Source organism: Piliocolobus tephrosceles, chromosome 2, assembly GCF_002776525.5.
Source record: "Piliocolobus tephrosceles isolate RC106 chromosome 2, ASM277652v3, whole genome shotgun sequence".
NCBI lineage: Eukaryota > Metazoa > Chordata > Mammalia > Primates > Cercopithecidae > Piliocolobus > Piliocolobus tephrosceles.
Genome location: NC_045435.1, coordinates 103,975,660 through 103,993,689, shown reverse-complemented (window position 1 = coordinate 103,993,689; position 18,030 = coordinate 103,975,660). Strand labels below are relative to the sequence as shown.

At 34.2% G+C, this 18,030-nt stretch overlaps 1 protein-coding gene across 3 annotated transcripts in view; it reads left to right on the top strand.

Moving 5' to 3' along the window:
- The window catches only part of ATP11B (ATPase phospholipid transporting 11B (putative)), a 143,491-nt gene that overhangs the window by 63,129 nt on the left and 62,332 nt on the right, over positions 1–18,030 (top strand). For all 3 annotated transcript variants that reach the window (XM_023187474.1, XM_023187473.1, XM_023187475.1), the window contains exons 11-17: positions 5,302–5,452; positions 6,574–6,771; positions 12,880–13,122; positions 13,632–13,807; positions 14,753–14,821; positions 16,468–16,541; positions 16,625–16,728. In XM_023187474.1, coding sequence (XP_023043242.1) covers positions 5,302–5,452; positions 6,574–6,771; positions 12,880–13,122; positions 13,632–13,807; positions 14,753–14,821; positions 16,468–16,541; positions 16,625–16,728 — 1,015 coding nt within the window. The remainder of the gene's footprint in view (positions 1–5,301; positions 5,453–6,573; positions 6,772–12,879; positions 13,123–13,631; positions 13,808–14,752; positions 14,822–16,467; positions 16,542–16,624; positions 16,729–18,030) is intronic.

The window sequence follows — 18,030 nt, the reverse complement described above, 5'->3', positions numbered from 1 at the left end:
TGCTAGAACAGCTGGACGTCTGTATGTCAAGAATTGAATCTTCACCCTTACCCGTCTCCCACATACGCAAAAACTAACCCGAAGTGTAAGGTCTAAGCATAATAACTAAATCTGTAAAACATGGGAGAAAATCTTTGTGACCTTGGGTTAAGTAAAGATTTCTTAGATGGGAAGTGTATGGAAAAGGAACCACTTAAACTTCATCGAAATGTAAGACTTATAGTGCACTTAACAAGGCACTGTTTATGTTATGAAGATGCCAGAAACTAAAATAAAAAATTTAAAAAGACAAGCCATAGATTAGAGAAAATGTCTGCAAAGCACGTATCTTGTACCTAGAGTATCCGATCTCACTACTTTTTAACATTATTCTGGAAGCCTTATTCAGTGCAACAAGTTAAAGGAATTGAAAACCATAAGTACTAGAAAGCAAGAAGTAAAGTTGTCCTACTGGAAAACACATGATTTTTCATATAAACAGGCATAAGTATTCAACAAGAAAACTGTAATAAGCAAGTTGATTTCAGAATACAAGGTAAATAAAGAGAATTTTTTTTTTTTTCTTTTTTTTGAGACAGAGTCTCAGTCTGTCACTAGGCTGGAGTGCAGTGGCGTGATCTCGGCTCACTGCAACCTCCGCCTCCTGGGTTCAAGCAATTCTCTTGCTTCAGCCTCCCGAGTAGCTGGGACTACAGGTACGTGCCACAACATCCAGCTAGTTTTTGTATTTTTTAGTAGAGATGGGGTTTCACCATGTTGGCCAGGATAGTCTTGATCTCTTGACCTCGTGATCCGCCTGCCTCGGCCTCCCAAAGTGCTGGGTTTACAGGTGTGAGCCCATGTGCCCGGCCGATAAATCATTTTTATATCTATATAAATAGTAAGAAACAGAAAATGAAATTTTAAAAAAGTTATATTTACAGTAGTATCAAAAAGCATAATATATTTAGGAATAAGTTTTTTTTTTAACTTGTGCAAGATTTCTATAATGAAAATTACAAAATGTGGCAAGAGAAATTAAGACCTAAATAAATGGAGAAATCACATTAATGGATTGTCAAGCTCAGTATTGTTAAGCTATCAATTACTGTATAGATTCCCTTAGTCTCAAAATCACAGCAGTCTTTTTGTAGTAATTGACAAGGTAATACTAAAGTGTATATTGAAATGCAATAGCCAAAATGCATATTCAGATGCATAGCAAAAACAGTCTCTTAAGAAAGCTAAAAGATTTACCTTACCTGATTTAATACTTAATATAAAGCTACAGTAATTACAGTGTGGTATTAACATAGAATAAAATAGAGAGTTGAGAAGTAGACCATTCATGTGTGGGTATGTTGATTTTCAACCAAGCAACAAGTCAATTCAATAAAAAAATTAGTATTTTCTACAAATGATGCAGCAGTTGAATATTCAAATGAGAAAAACACGAAACTTAGCTTCTACCTTATGCTGTACTCCAAAAAGTTTTGAAAATGAGTCATAGACCTAAATATAAAAGCTAAAATTATAAACCTTTTAGAAGAGCTGGGCATGGTGGCTCACGCCAGTAATCCCAGCAATTCGGGAGGCCGAGACAGGCAGATCACCTGAGGTCAGGAGTTTGAGACCATGCTGACCAACATGGAGAAACCCTGTCTCTACTAAAAATGCAAAAATTAGCTGGGCATGGTGGCGAATGCTTGTAATCCCAGATACTTGGTAGGCTGAGGCAGGAGAATCACTTGAACCCTGGAGGTGGAGGTTGTGGTGAGCCGAGATCATGCCATTGCACTCCAGCCTGGGCAACAAGAGCAAAACTCTGTCTAAAACAACAAAACAAAACAAAAAACACTTTTAGAAGAAAACTTAGAAAAGTATCTTTCTGACTTAGAGTAGTTAAAGATTTCTTAGGATACAACAAATATAATAATAAAAAAATTGATAAATTAGACTTTCTCAAAATTAAAAACTTCTGCTCATCAGGCTAAACATTTAAAGAAATGAACCTGCACATTACGAACTGAGAGACAATATTTGAAAACATATCTGACCAAAGACTTGTATCCTGAGTATATAATGATACATATGTCATTTGTGTACACACACACACACACACACACACACACACACACACACACACAAAAACCTGCCTATAAATCAACAATGAAAAGAGAAACAAGCCAGTTAAAAAAATGGGCAAAAGGTGGAAGGTAGACACTTAAATGGCCAATAAGCACATAAAGAAGTATACAGCATCATTGCTCATGAGAGAAATGCAAATCAAAACTACAAGGAGATACAAATACATAACTTACTAGAATGGTAAAAATTGAAAAGACTAAATAGTCCAAGTACTGGTAAAGATTCGGAACAACTGGAACTCTTCTAAATAATCCAAGGGTCAGAGAGGAAATCTTAAAGAAAATTTTTAAAAATACTGGATATCAGTGAAAATACAGTATATCAAAATTTGTGGGATACAGCTGAAGCAGTATAGACATTTCTAGCACTAAACATTTACATTAGAACAGAAATATCAGTGGCAAAGGGAAATTAACATTTAAACCACAATGCCATTTACAGTTGCTCCCCAAAGAAAGAACAACCTAGGTACACATCTAACAAAATACATACAAATCTTTATGCTGAAAATCGCAAAACACTGAGGAAAGAAATCAAAGATCTAAATAAGTGGAACAATATATCATGTTCATGGGTTGAAAGACTCAGTAAAGATGCCAGTTTTCCCAAATCAATTAATAGGTATAATGCAATTTCTGTAAAAATCTCAGCAAGTTTTTTTGTAGTAGAAGGAAATTTATTCAGAAATTTAGATAGAAAAGCAAAGGAACAGTTTTGAAAATGAAAAATAAAGTGGGAAGAGTTGCTATTGATGTTAAGTCTTACTATATAAGCTACAGTAATCAAGACAATTTGGTGTTGGTGAAAGAATAGGTACATAGATCAGTGTTACACAATAGAGAACCCCAGAACAGACCAACACAAATAGGCCCAGTTGATTTTTGGCAACAACAGAAAAGCAATACAATAGAGGAAGGATAATCTTTTTCAACAAATGTTGCTAGAACAATTGGATAGCCATAGCAAAACAAACCCAAACCCCCACTGTGTGTAAAAATTAATTCAACTGAAGCATAGATTTAATGTAAAACATTAAACTATAAAACTTTTAGAAGAAAACAGAATCTTTAGGACCTAGTGTTAGACAAAGAGCTAGAAGACATGACACTGAAAGTGTAATTCCTAAATCAAAAAAATTAATAAGTTGTAGTTAATCAAAGTTAAACACTTTGGTGCTATGAAAAACCCTCTTAAAAGAATGAAAAGACAAGCTACAGACTGGGGAAAAATATTTGCAAACCACAAATCTTTCAGAGCCTTTACGTTTGGAAACATAAAGAGCTCTCAAACTCAACAGTAATTCCGTGATCCAATTAGAAAATGAGCAAAAGACATATTTCATATTTCACCAAATGCATAATACATATTTCACCAGAGAAAAGCTGCAGATGACAAGCACATGAAAAGATATTCAGCATCATTACCTATTTGAGAAAAGCAAATTAGAACCACATTGGGCTATCACCACACCCATTAGAATAGTTAAAATAAAAATAGTGATAATACCAAATGGCTAGGAGGTGGAGAGACTGAATCTCTTATATGTTGTTGGTGGGAATTAAAAATAGTAAACCCACTCTGAAAGATAGTTTGGGAGTTTCTTACAAAACTAAACATGTTTACCATATGACCCAGCTGTTGCACTCTTGGGCATTTAACTCAGATAAATGAATTTTATGCTGTCACAAAAACTCAAGCAGAAATGTTCATAGCCACTTTATTTGTTACAGCAAAAAACTGGAAACAGCCCAATGTCCTAGAAATCTTTATTCAGCTTTTTTGCGTATCTGTTGCTGTAGTAGGTTTTCTGAGATATAATTCAATCTCTTTGGGGATTTCAATCAAGTTGAAAGTTAAAACTAATACACAGTAAAAAAAAATTAGGTAATAGGGGCTGTGGTACTAGTTTGAAATTTAAATAAGGGAAAGCTGAATGTAAACCAATGTAATTAGGACAGACTTCAGGAAGGAGATGGATTTTGAGTTAAATTTTGAAAAATAGGTTAATAATGTCAGGAAAAAGGAGAATATGTCTGATGAGGGTAGACTTGAGCAAAGAAAGATGGAAATAAACCAGGCATTTTGTTGCCACAAGGAGACATGACTAGTTTAGTGAAAAGAGGTCAAAATTTAGAGTCAGACAGATGTAGATTTGAATGGCATATCCCTTCCTTACTAGCTCTGTGGGGCTTTGGACCAGTTTTTTTCTTCTCTTGATCCAAGTGTTCTCATGTATAAAAGTGCTAGCAGTACTGTAGGTGAAGTGCTGAATACTATGCCTAACACCTAATAACCAAACAAAAGCCAGTTCCTTTCTTAACGTTCCTTATTTACTGTCACTGCAGAATATATAGAGTTTACATTGGAACATGGTGGAATCAACTTATTCCATAGGTAAGATTAGGTTAAATTATGGAAGGCCTAAAGAGAAAAATCAGAATTCAGGCATTTTTCAATCTTTTAAGGGTTTTTACAAAGCTTGTGATTTGCATTTTCCCTCAATATTTGTTGGATGTGAGAGTTCATTATAACATCGCTTGTTTTGTATACATTTGCATTTACAATGATGAGTTCCTTTAATTGTATTAATAATATATGTTTTTAAACTTAAAATCAAAGACATGTGGCATTAAGCTTACCTAGTAAAGAGAAGAGGGATTCTGAAGTCAATTCCTGACTTGTGTGATTTTGGGAAATTTACAGAATTATTTTTGGGCTTTGGTCTTTGTCAGTTAAAAAGTGTGTAATAATTTCCCCTTTAAGGGTTTTCATATAGATTAGGTAAGGCAGTAGATGTGACAAACATTTTATAAAATTTTAATGCTATGCAAATGTTATTTTTAGCTATTATACTTAAGATGGGTGCTGAAAATGAAAAAAAAAAACAACTTAGAATAATTACTTATGGCAAAAATAACTGACTTAAAACCATCACTTACTATAAGCATTTTGAATGGTAACATGGCTATATTAAATAGGCTTGTAACCTGTGTGTATTGGTTCTTTTATTGCTAATAAATAAATTCTATTTAATGGTTATTTCTTGAAAACAAAATAGCTACAGTAGTACCTTCTGTGTTTTAATATCCTCTCTAATATAAGTACTAATTTTCAAGCAGATGAATATAGTAATAAATGATTTGTATGTTTTATATTCTCTTTTTCTTCCTTTAGGTCAATGAATACATTTTTGATAATTTATCTAGTAATTCTTATATCTGAAGCTGTCATCAGCACTATCTTGAAGTATACATGGCAAACTGAAGAAAAATGGGATGAACCTTGGTATAACCAAAAAACAGAACATCAAAGAAATAGCAGTAAGGTATTTTATGGTGTTATTGACTGTGTCATAAAGGAAACTATTATTTGGCACAATTAGTGCTTTGGTAGCGACTTCTGATAGGAGAGACCACTGTAATCCTAAAACCATTGGTACTGAAGGGTGACAAAAATGGCATTGCAGATGCAGAGAAGCCAGTGTGTTTGTACTGATAGCTTTTTGTAGTTTACGGCATAAAAAGTTGTATTCCCTGTGGCATGACTTAAATAGTTCAAAGAGGTCACAAAATTTTAAATCCGTCTATCTTTGCATTTCACATTAATAATACTACAAACTCAGTTTTCTCCTCCATTTACTATGTCTTATAAATGAATCAAAGAGTAAATAGATATATTTTTCATTTTGTCTTAATATTTCAAGGATGCTTATTATTAGTCTTAATATGAACTAATATACAAATTATGTCATATGTTTTAAATTGATTAAACACAGACTACCAAGAGAATTTAACCTATAATTTTGGTAAATAATTGTTCTCCAAATGTCACTTTAGATTAAAATCTATGTATTGGAAGACAAATTTGGATCTCAAGAGACTACAAAGCAAATAATCACAGGGTCATATTTTTAATATCATTCACAATTAGGTACATTTCCTTTCACAAATGCATGTTGAAATATGGAACCACTAAAGCCATTAAAATAGGCTGTTCCTATGTAATCTGTACTTAAGAGTTTTAATTTCTAGCACTTTTAGCCTCACAATTATTTTATAACTTTGTAAAGTTACACTCAACTTTTAGTAGTTACCTGATTTTGAAGGGTAATAGTAGAATGGGATAAGTACACTCCAGATATTATAATTTTGCCAAAGGTAGTTTCAGTCATACCAGGCTTTTTGTTAGCTTCTGAAAGTAATAGGTTAACTTATTTGAATTTAACCTTTTCATCATTTACTTCATCAAGATTCTAATGAGCAATACAATAACCAGAGGAAATGTAATGTTAGACAATTCAATAAATGGATTTCAATTCATGAGACTATTCTACCTCAGAATATAATTGATAGTCTATGTAGACATGAAACTTTCTGGTAATTTTCATCAGTAATACTGAAGAAATTCTAGTGTATTTTTTCTTATCAGTTATTTCCTTTTTTCTAGATTCTGAGATTTATTTCAGACTTCCTTGCTTTTTTGGTTCTCTACAATTTCATCATTCCAATTTCATTATATGTGACAGTTGAAATGCAGAAATTTCTTGGATCATTTTTTATTGGCTGGGATCTTGATCTGTATCATGAAGAATCAGATCAGAAAGCTCAAGTCAATACTTCCGATCTGAACGAAGAGCTTGGACAGGTGAAAATGATCCTAATATTTTGTTTCTCTAATTTGTTATTTTTATCAAAGCAATACATGTGCAAAGATTAATGTAACAAGATATTATGACGCTTATACCTAAAACAACACTCCTTTGCTCCACTCCTAGCTGTTCCCAATTTTTAAACCCTAAGTTGTTTCTTTTGTTATTTACCACTATATTTCTATTCGATATTCTTTCTTATTCTTGAGTTTTAGACATTATCTACTGTGGAATATAAAGACATAGCTCTTACACTACTCTTCACACACACATACCCAGACACATATCCACTTTGCTTCTCCATAGCCCATGGAGAATTATCATATCACAATTTGGGATTTAATAAATATTTTTATTAACATTATTATGATTGTTTTAATGTTGTTCACTAATTCCCAGTTCTATAGGTGTGTTCTATAATACCATAATTACATTTCCCTTCTTATATATTTTGTTTTCCCAAGAGTTAATTGCTCTGTTTTTTCATTTCCTTAATTTCCATATGCCACAAACAAGTCTCTGATAATATGTGCAGCATCTGTCTACATATTCAAACATATCAGGTAATCTAGGAGTTCCTTTCTTCCTCCCCGCCTTCCTTTTTTTTTCTTTTTTTTTTTTTGGTGACAGTGTTTTTGGAGGCTTCCACCTTTCTGCTTCAATTGGATTATTCTTTTATTCTTTCTGGGCTTCCTTCTCAACTGTCACTCTGGACTTCCCTTTACCATCACCCTGGAAATTCCTTTACCTCTCTCCTGTTTTGGATCTCCTCTTTCTTGCATCCCATGTCTTCCTACCTGTGGCTTATTCTCTTTTGGTGCTGTGTATCTTCTAACAACTTCCTGAGAAAGGATGTATGAGAGGAAAATGTTTTTAAACTTGACATATCTGAAAATATCTTTATTCTCTTTTCATGCTTGATTAATAATTTAGCTAGTATTGCATTCCAGATTGAAATCTTCAGAAACTTTAAGGGATTTTATTGTTTTCTAGCCTCTAGTATTGCTGTTAGAGAAATCCAGTTCCATTCTGATTCCCAATTATTTATGTATGATCTGTTGTTTTATCTCTGGAAGCTTTAGGATTTCCTTATGCAATAGTTATGAAATTCATGATGGTGTACCTTGGTGTTGGTTTTTCCTTTTTTATGTTTTGTTTCATTGGCAGTTAACTCTGTGAGTCTTTTCAGCCTGGAAACACATGTCCTTCAATTCTAGGAAATTTTCTTGTATTTTTTTTTTTTTTTTTTTTTGATAACATGTCTTTCTATGTTTCCCTTGTTTTGAAACTTAACTATTTGCATGTCATACCACTTATATTGACCCTTTAATTCTTTTCAATTTTCAGTTTTTATTTGTTTTTATAATTCTACTTTCTGGTAGAATGCCTCTGGTTTATCTTTTCACTATCTTTTGATTTATTTCTGCTACAGTATTTTTAATTTCTAATATTTTGGTATTCTCTGGATAGTTTTTTAAAATTGCCTCTTATCCCATTCCTTGAGCATAATCTATTCTTTTACCTCCCCTAGGATATTAATGACAGTCAATTGAAGTCTTCTTCTGCCCCCTGTATTATCTTTGCTTGTAGTGCATTTTCCAGAACAGTGAGTTCTGCTATAATGTGATATATGCATTCCTAAAATTCACTGCATAATGCAAAATTGATCAGTTAAAGCCACAGGGTTTATGAGAGAATGGGATTAAGGGTAGAACACAAAAACATTAATAATTTTTTTTTTTGAGATGGAGTTTCACTCTGGTGGCCCAGGCTGGAGTGCAATGGCACAATCTCGGCTCACCGCTACCTCCACCTCCCAGGTTCAAGCGATTCTCCTGCCTCAGCCTCCCAAGTAGCTAGAATTACTGGCATGCGCCGCCACACCCAGCTAATTTTGTGTTTTTAGTGGAGACATGGTTTCTCCATATTGGTCAGGCTGGTCTCGAACTCCCAACCTCAGGTGATCCTCCCACCTCGGCCTCCCAAAGTGCTGGGATTACAGGCGTGAACCACTGCACCCAGCCTAATAATACATTTTTTAAAAGATAGGAACCTAATAAAAGCAGCACTTGCCAAATTGTTCATGAATACGCAAATACTGCAATAAATATGGCACTTATCTGGAAAAGACCTGAAGTTTGTCTGTGGAAGATAGGCATCAGAAGCGTTGCAGCTTATGTGTTACTGTGAAGTGTTAGAAGGAAGGTTATCTGAAATCAGAGGGAAGGTTGTAATACCAGACGTGGATTAGTGTGACTCATAACACATGGTGAACTGAGATAGCTAGTAACTGAAGTTTGGGCAAAATTTGAGCAAAGTTTTGATTACACTTAAATTGTCCCTCATTGTATCAGTTGCATCGGGATAAATTTGTGTTTTCAAGACAGTGTTACAGCAGAACTGATTATAATTTGTTTCAGATTCTACCTTTTATGTAAGGAGTGATCCTCAAATGGATGCTAATCTTTGGCTATCATTTCAAGTTTAAAAGTGCTCTGTCCGGGAGGCTGAGGTAAGAGGACGACTTGAGCCCAGGAAGTCAAGGCTGCAGTGAGCCGTGATCACACCACTGCACTCCAGCCTGGGCAACAGAATGAGACTCTGTCTCAAAAGTAAATAAATAAATAAACAAACAAAAACGAAAGGCTGGGATCCCAGCACTTTGGGAGGCCAAGGTGGGTGATCACTTGAGCCCAGGAGTTCAAGACCAGCTTGGACAACATGGCAAAACCCCATCTCTACAAAAAAATAAAAAATTAGCTGGAATACAAAAATTAGCCGGGTGCAGTGGTGTGTGCCTATGGTTCCAGCTACCTGGGAGGCTAAAGTAGGAGGATCACTTGAGCCCAGGAGATGGAGGTTGCAGTGAGCTGAGATTGTGCCATTGCACTCTAGCCTGGGCAACAAGAGTGAAACCTTGTCTATTAAAAAAAAAAAAAAAAAAAACCATTAATATGCTTATCAGAAGCTATTGATTCAGTGGGCCACACCTTAAGGTAATGGGCTGACAGGCCCAGCAGGTAATATTTCTGCTGCTTGTGACTGCTAGAATTGGCCATTGGAAATCTGTTTTTAGTGTGCTGCCTTACTTCTGTGTTCAGCTGTCTGCGGAGACCGGATTCTGTCTGGTTCAGCCTACTAGCCTTCCAGCTGTTACTCCAATAAATGAGGGGCATTTTGAAGTTTGCAACTTTTAAAGAGATTTCAGAATTAAGGTACTCCTGATAGCCTGTATTTTCAGCCTCATCCTATACTCCCACGTTCAGGGTTAGCTGGTAGGTCTACTTCCTGAGAGTTTCTGAGAATGGATTTCCTCATCGCTTGGGTTTCAGATTGTAAATTCCGGTAAATCAGTTACCACTCATTCATCTCCCTTTCCATCTTCCAAATTTGTGTCAGTCTTCCCCCTCATGTTGACTTTTTTACCATTTTTTTGTTCTTTTTCTATTTTTTTATCCTCATGGTGAAGTTTTAAGAGAACCAGAGATAATTAAATGTGCTCAACCTATCATATTTAACCACAAGTTGATGCATTTATTTTTAGTAATATTTAGGAGACCTTAATAATTTATGTTAAATAATAATTAATGTCACATTTCTTTAATTATGTATTATATATTCAAGGCCTAAAGGCCCATTTTTACTTTTCTGAATAAATTTTTTCCGATCTACCTTTGACCTTTCTTTCTCAACTGTCTTCCCCTCCTTTTGCCTTCATGATAGAATTTTTTGTTTTTCTGGAACTCCACGTTGTGTAGGCGTACTCATGTCTGCTTTGTCTTTTTGTTTGTTTGTTTGTTTGTTCTTGTTTTTGTTTTTGAGACGGAGTCTCACTCTGTCACCCAGAATCTCGGCTCACTGCAACTACCACCTTCCAGGTTCAAACGATTCTCTCGCCTTAGCCTCCCAAGTAGTTGGGATTATAGGCGCTTGCCACCATGCCGGGCTAATTTTTGTATTTTTAGTAGAGACAGGGTTTTGCCATTTGGCCAGGCTGGTCTCAGACTCCTGACCTCAGGTGATCCGCCTGCCTCGACCTCCCAAAGTGCTGGGATTACAGGCATGAGCCACCGCGCCTGGCCTGCTTTGTCTTTAAGAAACTTCTGGTGATTATTTCTTTAATTACTGATTTTCTCAGCCTCTCTTTTTGCTTTTGAAACTACAAGTATTTCATGTATGTGTATTGCCTCTATTCCTATTTTGTCTTTATACCAATGAAATCTACTTTATTTCATACTCTTCTGTACTCTTTCATTTCCATATTATCCAAAAAACAATGCTTAGGAAGGTTTACAGTGGTGACCTATTTATCACCAAAGTTAAAAGATTAAACTTCTTGATTTTATATATATATATTTTTTTTTTTAATCAAAATTAATTTATTTTATCCATCCCTACCATCTAATCTTTTTTCTAAAGAATCTTCCATGACTGATAGGTCAGTCTGTATTCTAGTATCTAGTATCTGTGGAGTATTATTTCTGTTTGACTGCTGATGTATCTTATATATTTTCTTTATAACTCATCCCTCATTCTTTCTGATCTACACTTGTGGGTTTTTTTTAATTAACTTGCATGGGGTCTTTATATCTACCTTTAACTTCCAACTCAACATTGCTATAGATACTGGGCAACATTTAATATCGAATAGTAAAGATAAGGTATTCTAGCTCTTATTTCCAGTTTCACCATTTATTTGCTTTTTGACTTTAGGTAAGTTATTTAACTTACCTAATTTTCTGCCAAATTTAACCCTACCTTTCTTTTTGAATATCGATCTTTTTATCCTGAAATTTTGCTGAACTTATGTATTCTAGTTTTCTTAGTGGATTTTTTAGAATTTTCTGTATACAAGATCATATCATATGCAAATGGAGATAGTTTTCCAATCATGTTAACTTTTATTTCCCTTTTCTTGCCTAATTGTCATGGCTAAAACCTTAAGTACAATGTTGAGTAAAAGTGACAAAAGCAGTCTTATTCCTGATCTTAGGAAGACAGCATTCAGTCTCTCTGCATAAAGTATGATGTTAGCTATGAGATTTTTATAGATACGCTTTATCAGGCTGAGGAAGTTCCTTTTTATTCCAGTTTGTTGAATGACTTTATCATGAAGGGTATTGGATTTTTATCAAATGCTTTTTTCTGCACCTATTTTGGTGGTTATTTTATTAATAAAATGAAGGCCAGGTACCATTTTATTAATATGATGGATTACGTTAATTTTTTAAAATGTTGAATCAATCTTGCAATTCTGGGATAAATCCCACACATTTGTAGTATATAACCCTTTTATATGTTTCTGGATTTGATTTGCATCTCTTTATAAGGGGTGTTGGTCTGTAGCTTGTTTCTTGTGATTTCTACATCCCTTTTTAAAGGACTTCTTTCTCAAGTCATTATTGCAATAATCAAATTTTCATGATGATCCTAGTTGGATCAAGACTTGACTATTACATCCTTCTTTTATCATGGACATACCTTCTTTCAAAGTAATTTTTCTGGAATTAGCCTCCAAAAATAATGAAATAATTTGTCTTACTTGCTTTTAAAAATATTTTTTTCTTTTACACATTCATTTTTTTCACTAAATTTGTTTTCTGTCCTCAGTTTCAACTTCTCTCTGTTTCAGACAATTCACACCTCTAACTTCTTGTATTGCTGTCGCTATCATTGTGTATTGCTATTCCCAGCTCTGCACTATTTCTCCTCACCCAGATACTCTTTCACATTCTATGTTATTAAGCATCCTTTCTGCCCTGCTTGAGAGATAATTCTTGAGTCCTACTACTTAAAATACCTTAGCCAAGAAACAGAAAAGAAGCATTAATACCAAATTCTTGTCAATTCTACAGATAAACATGTACGTAAAAATACCACAAACTTCAGCATCTGTGTAGCTTTGAACTATTTCGTGTTACCCTGTTTTCTTTCCTTGGCATCTTTATTTTTTTAATTGTGCTTGGATTATAAGAATCTCAGCATCTATATATCAATATTAATAGATAAACTTGACTTCAGGAGAGCGAGGACAGAGATTTTTCTTGCTTAACATAGGACCGTGAGCACAAAGGTTTATTTTCTTTTGTTTTCTGTCTCTATAGGTAGAGTACGTGTTTACAGATAAAACTGGTACACTGACAGAAAATGAGATGCAGTTTCGGGAGTGTTCAATTAATGGCATGAAATACCAAGAAATCAATGGTAGACTTGTACCCGAAGGACCAACCCCAGACTCTTCAGAAGGAAACTTATCTTACCTTAGTAGTTTATCCCATCTTAACAACTTATCACATCTTACAACTAGTTCCTCTTTCAGATCCAGTCCTGAAAATGAAACTGAACTGGTAAGTAATTTTTAAATTAATAAATAAGGGTTTCATATGAAATAATTCTCTGCAGTAGTTGATGAGTTTTAGGAAAAAAAGTTTGTGTCAGTAGAGCAAGGAATATATATTTGAAATTCATATCAGACAGTTTAACTTGTCTGCCTTAGCTCTTTGAGTATTTAAATGGAATATAGTTAAGAAAAGCCCTTACTGCCTTGAAGTGAAGAAGACTTTCTTTGAAAAATAGAGCTTAAACTTATTTAATACTTTTTGAGACCTCACTTCTTCTATAAAAAAGTGTTCCCCCCTACTTGCAATTTGGTTGTACCTCCTAAAAAGATGCTTACATGTCGAAGGGTCCTAAGCAAATGTGACATTTTACTTTTTGAAGGCAAAAACAACCAACAATTATTCAGGCAATCAAGGTTGTAGCACTCTTGTTCTAGATCTTAGAATTTTGCCTCTGGTTTCCTAAATGGTATGTGGAAATGATATTTTTATCATGAATATGAATTACATTTTTACAGATTAAAGAACATGATCTCTTCTTTAAAGCAGTCAGTCTCTGTCACACTGTTCAGATTAGCAATGTTCAGACTGACTGTATTGGTGATGGTCCCTGGCAATCCAACCTGGCACCCTCGCAGTTAGAGTACTATGCATCTTCACCAGATGAAAAGGCACTAGTAGAAGCTGCTGCAAGGTAATTTAGTCTGATTTCCAGATCTTCGGAAAAACACCGTTTAAATAAATGCAACAATATCAGAACATAATTTAAAATTTTCAAACATAAATTCATCATTTTAAGTTGTCAGAATTCATATAAATACATAAAAATAGAAATACAATTTAAATTTTAAATAACAATTTGAAGTCATTTTATTATCAAGCTTGCATTCTCTTTTTTAAGATCTCTTTGAAACTCTGATTACTATACAAATCTGTGTAATAGAATTTATGAAAAATGCTTGTGTATATGTTGTACTACATCTACTCTGATCCTTCTAATCCTTCTAGTCCTTAAAAGTATATGTGTGTGTGTGTATGTGTATGTATATTCTTTTATATATATAAAAGAATATAAGAATATATATAATACATATAAATGTGAATATATAATATATAAATGTTAATATATAATATATAAATGTATATATATAATATATATAAATGTGTGTGTATGTCTCTCTCTCTCTCTATATATATATATATATTTTTTTTTTTTTTTTGAGATGGAATCTCACTCTGTCACACAGGCTAGAGTGCAGTGGCCTGATCTCAGCTCAGTGCAGCCTCTGGGGTTCAAGCCATTCTCCTGACTCAGACTCCTGAGTAGCTGGGACAGGCACAGGGCACTACACCTGGCTAATTTTTTTATTTTTAGTAGAGATTGGGTTTCACCATGTTAGCCAGACTGGTCTTGAACTCCTAAACTCAGGTGATCAACCTGCTTTGGCCTCCCAAAGTACTGGGATGATAGGCATGAGCCACCACTCCTGGCACCAAAGTAGTGATATTAAAAGGAAATATTTTTAAATGCATTTTAAACTTTGATTTTAAATGTTTTTATTCAAGTTAAGCTATAGTGACATTGTGAAATATGCAATATATTTCTTAAGTCTCACTTTTTTATCCTTATAACGTCTAGGATTGGTATTGTGTTTATCGGCAATTCTGAAGAAACTATGGAAGTTAAAACACTTGGAAAACTGGAACGGTAATTTTTTTCATATATTAGAATGTTCTCTGTGTTAAGTGTATATAGTATAGAATAGGGATCAGTAAACTGTAGCTCACAGGGCACATCTGGCCTATTTTCTGTTTTTCTACAGCCCACAAATCACATTACTTTTTTTGTTTGTTTGTTTGTTTGTTTGTTTGTTTGTTTTTGAGACAGAATCTTAGGCTCTGTCACCCAGGCTGGAGTGCAGTGGCACGATCTTGGCTCACTGCAGCTTCCATCTCCCAGGTTCAAGTGATGCTTGTGTCTCAGCCTCCCAAGTAGCTGGGATTACAGGCATGCGCCACTATGCCTGGCTAATTTTTGTATTTTTAGTGGAAATGTTGACCAGTCTGGTCTGGAACTCCTAGCCTCAAGAGATCCGCCTACCTTGGCCACCCAAAGTGCTGCGATTACAGGCGTGATCCACTGCGCCTGGCCCACATTACATTTTTAAAGGGTTGTTTTAAAAAGAGGTAAAATATGCAACAGAGACCATATATGGCCACAAAGCCTGAAATATTTACTCTCTGGCCCTTTACAGAAAAAGTTACTGAACTCTGCTCTAGAATGATGTTAACATTATGTTGTATCTCATCATAGTTATAACAATAGTCTGCTTTGAATATTTCATCTATATTTTAGCTTAATATTTCTTGAATTTACTTGTATGTTTATTTTTAGATGCTCCTGGGTAATGAGTTTTGTAGGTTTCTACTCAGTGAATAAAGAAAACTTTCCTTATATTTCCTGTGATTTTTATCTTTCAAACATGAAGGAACAGCTGTCTATATCTAGTTTTTCCATTCTTTGATAAATTAGTTCATGCTTAATATACTTACTCCTTTCATGGTTTTAGCAATTCTGATCATATGTCAATTCCAGCTGTGCTTTTCCAAACTATGCTTTTCCATACTAAATGGGGCCAATTCTTTGGCTACTTTTATGTGAGAGTCTGTCTAGCTTATTTCATCAACTTATAAACTATATTCAACTCATTGTTTTTCTTTGAGTTGTGTGAAGATTTCATATGTAAATCACTGTGTAAGATTCATCTGGAAGACTTTAAGCCACACTTCATGTAGCCACACAAATTCTCTTACAGCTGCCTAGAGAGGCACGAGGGAATGGACCCCTGCACACACACACCCAGGTTCACAGTCACTGCTATAATGAGCCTTTGATATTAATGTGTGTTGTGTTTGTCAGGTGTATTAGGACAGAAAAAAGCACTGAGAATCAGTTACCTTTTTCAGTCAGAAAAACATGGACCTAGGCAGATGTGGATTCCAGTCTTTGCTCTGCCACTCACAAGCTTACGTGACTTTAGACAAATTTCTTAATCTTTCTGAGGTTAATAGTCCTCATCTATAAAAATGAGATAAGACCTACTTTCTTGGCTTCTCTTGGTGGTTAAACGACATAAGGTATGTAAAATACATGGCATTTGGTAATTACTCAGTGTCAGTCTCTTCTGTTTCTTCCCTGTTTTGTTATTAATGTCATGTAAGCTATCATGAAAATGTGATTAATTCTTGTTGTAAATTAGCCATTTTATCTTATATATGGATTATTTCCGTATAGTCACTTCATATTATTTTAAAAAAGTAAAGTTTTTGTCTTTCTTACTTTCTTTTCTTTAGGTACAAACTGCTTCATATTCTGGAATTTGATTCAGATCGTAGGAGAATGAGTGTAATTGTTCAGGCACCTTCAGGTAACCAATCTAAACTGTCATGAATTTTTATTTATGTAATATTAAGAGTTTGATAACTCTTTTTTTTTTTTTTTTGTCTGTAGGTGAGAAGTTATTATTTGCTAAAGGAGCTGAGTCATCAATTCTCCCTAAATGTATAGGCGGAGAAATAGAAAAAACCAGAATTCATGTAGATGAATTTGCTTTGGTGAGTGCAAATTTCTATGATTTAAAAAATTCTAAAAGATATATTTATGAAAAATTTCAGACTTTATTTCTTATTAATTTATCAAAAATTATAGAAATTCTGCAGTTGTGTTACACTGTGTGTTGGCTCCACATTCCTTTTATGAAAACTGACTTTTAACGCTTTTAACGCAAGCTAAAATGTATCTTTTCTTCAAACCTATTCTATAGTCAGGGCATTTCTGGTTGCAAAGTCTACTCAAACTACACTATTTTAAAAGAGTGTTTATTAAACAAACATAGGGGAATCCTAATGATGTGGAGAAACTGGAACCCTTATACACATATTGCTGGTAGGATTATAAATGGTACAGCCACATTGAAAAATAATGTAGCTAAGTTCCTCAAAAGGTAAACATCGAGTTACTATGTGACACAGCAGTTCTACTCCTGGGTGTACACCCAAGACAGCTGAAAACATGTCCACAAAAAAACTTAAACACGAATGTTCATAAGCAGCAGCATTTCCAATAGCCACAAAAATGGAAAACCCAAATGTCCAACTAATGAGTGGATAGGCAAAATGTGGTATATCCATATAATGGAGTATCTGTTGGCTGTTAAGAGGAATGAAGTACCGATATATGCTACAACATGGATGAATCTTGAAAAGATTATGCTGAGTGAAAGAGGCAGTCAAAAAAGGCTATATATTAATAATACGTTTATATGAAATATCCAGAATAGGCAAATTCACAGAGAAAGCTGATTACTGATTGCCAGGGGCTGGAGGAAGGAGAAAAAGGAGAGTCTTCATGGGAGCAGTGAGATATTGTGGATTTAGATAGTGGTGATAATTGCACAACTCTGTGAATATGCGATAAAACACTGATTTGTACTATTTGAGAGGTGAATTTTATGGTATGTGAATTATATCTCTCTTAATTTACAAAATTTAAAAATACAGGGGAATCTTATTAAAACAAAGAGCCATCATTCATGTAAATAACAAAATTATTATGCAGTTCTCTCTCAGTCTTAGAACTTCATGGTCTCTCATTTTTGCATTTCTGTAAATGTATACTCCACACTCACCTCTGCTCATCTGCCTTCTTTAACAGTTTATGACTTTTTTCCCATTATTTGTTCCCTAATTGTTTATGTTCCAGTTTATCCACCCCATTGTAACATCTGTGAGAACAGAGACATGGTTCTACCTTATCACCATTTTAATATTTAAAATAATGATGGCACATAGTTCGTGCTCAGTATTTGTTATAGAATGGATTAATTCATGTATTAATAACAGATGGTTCTTTATCAA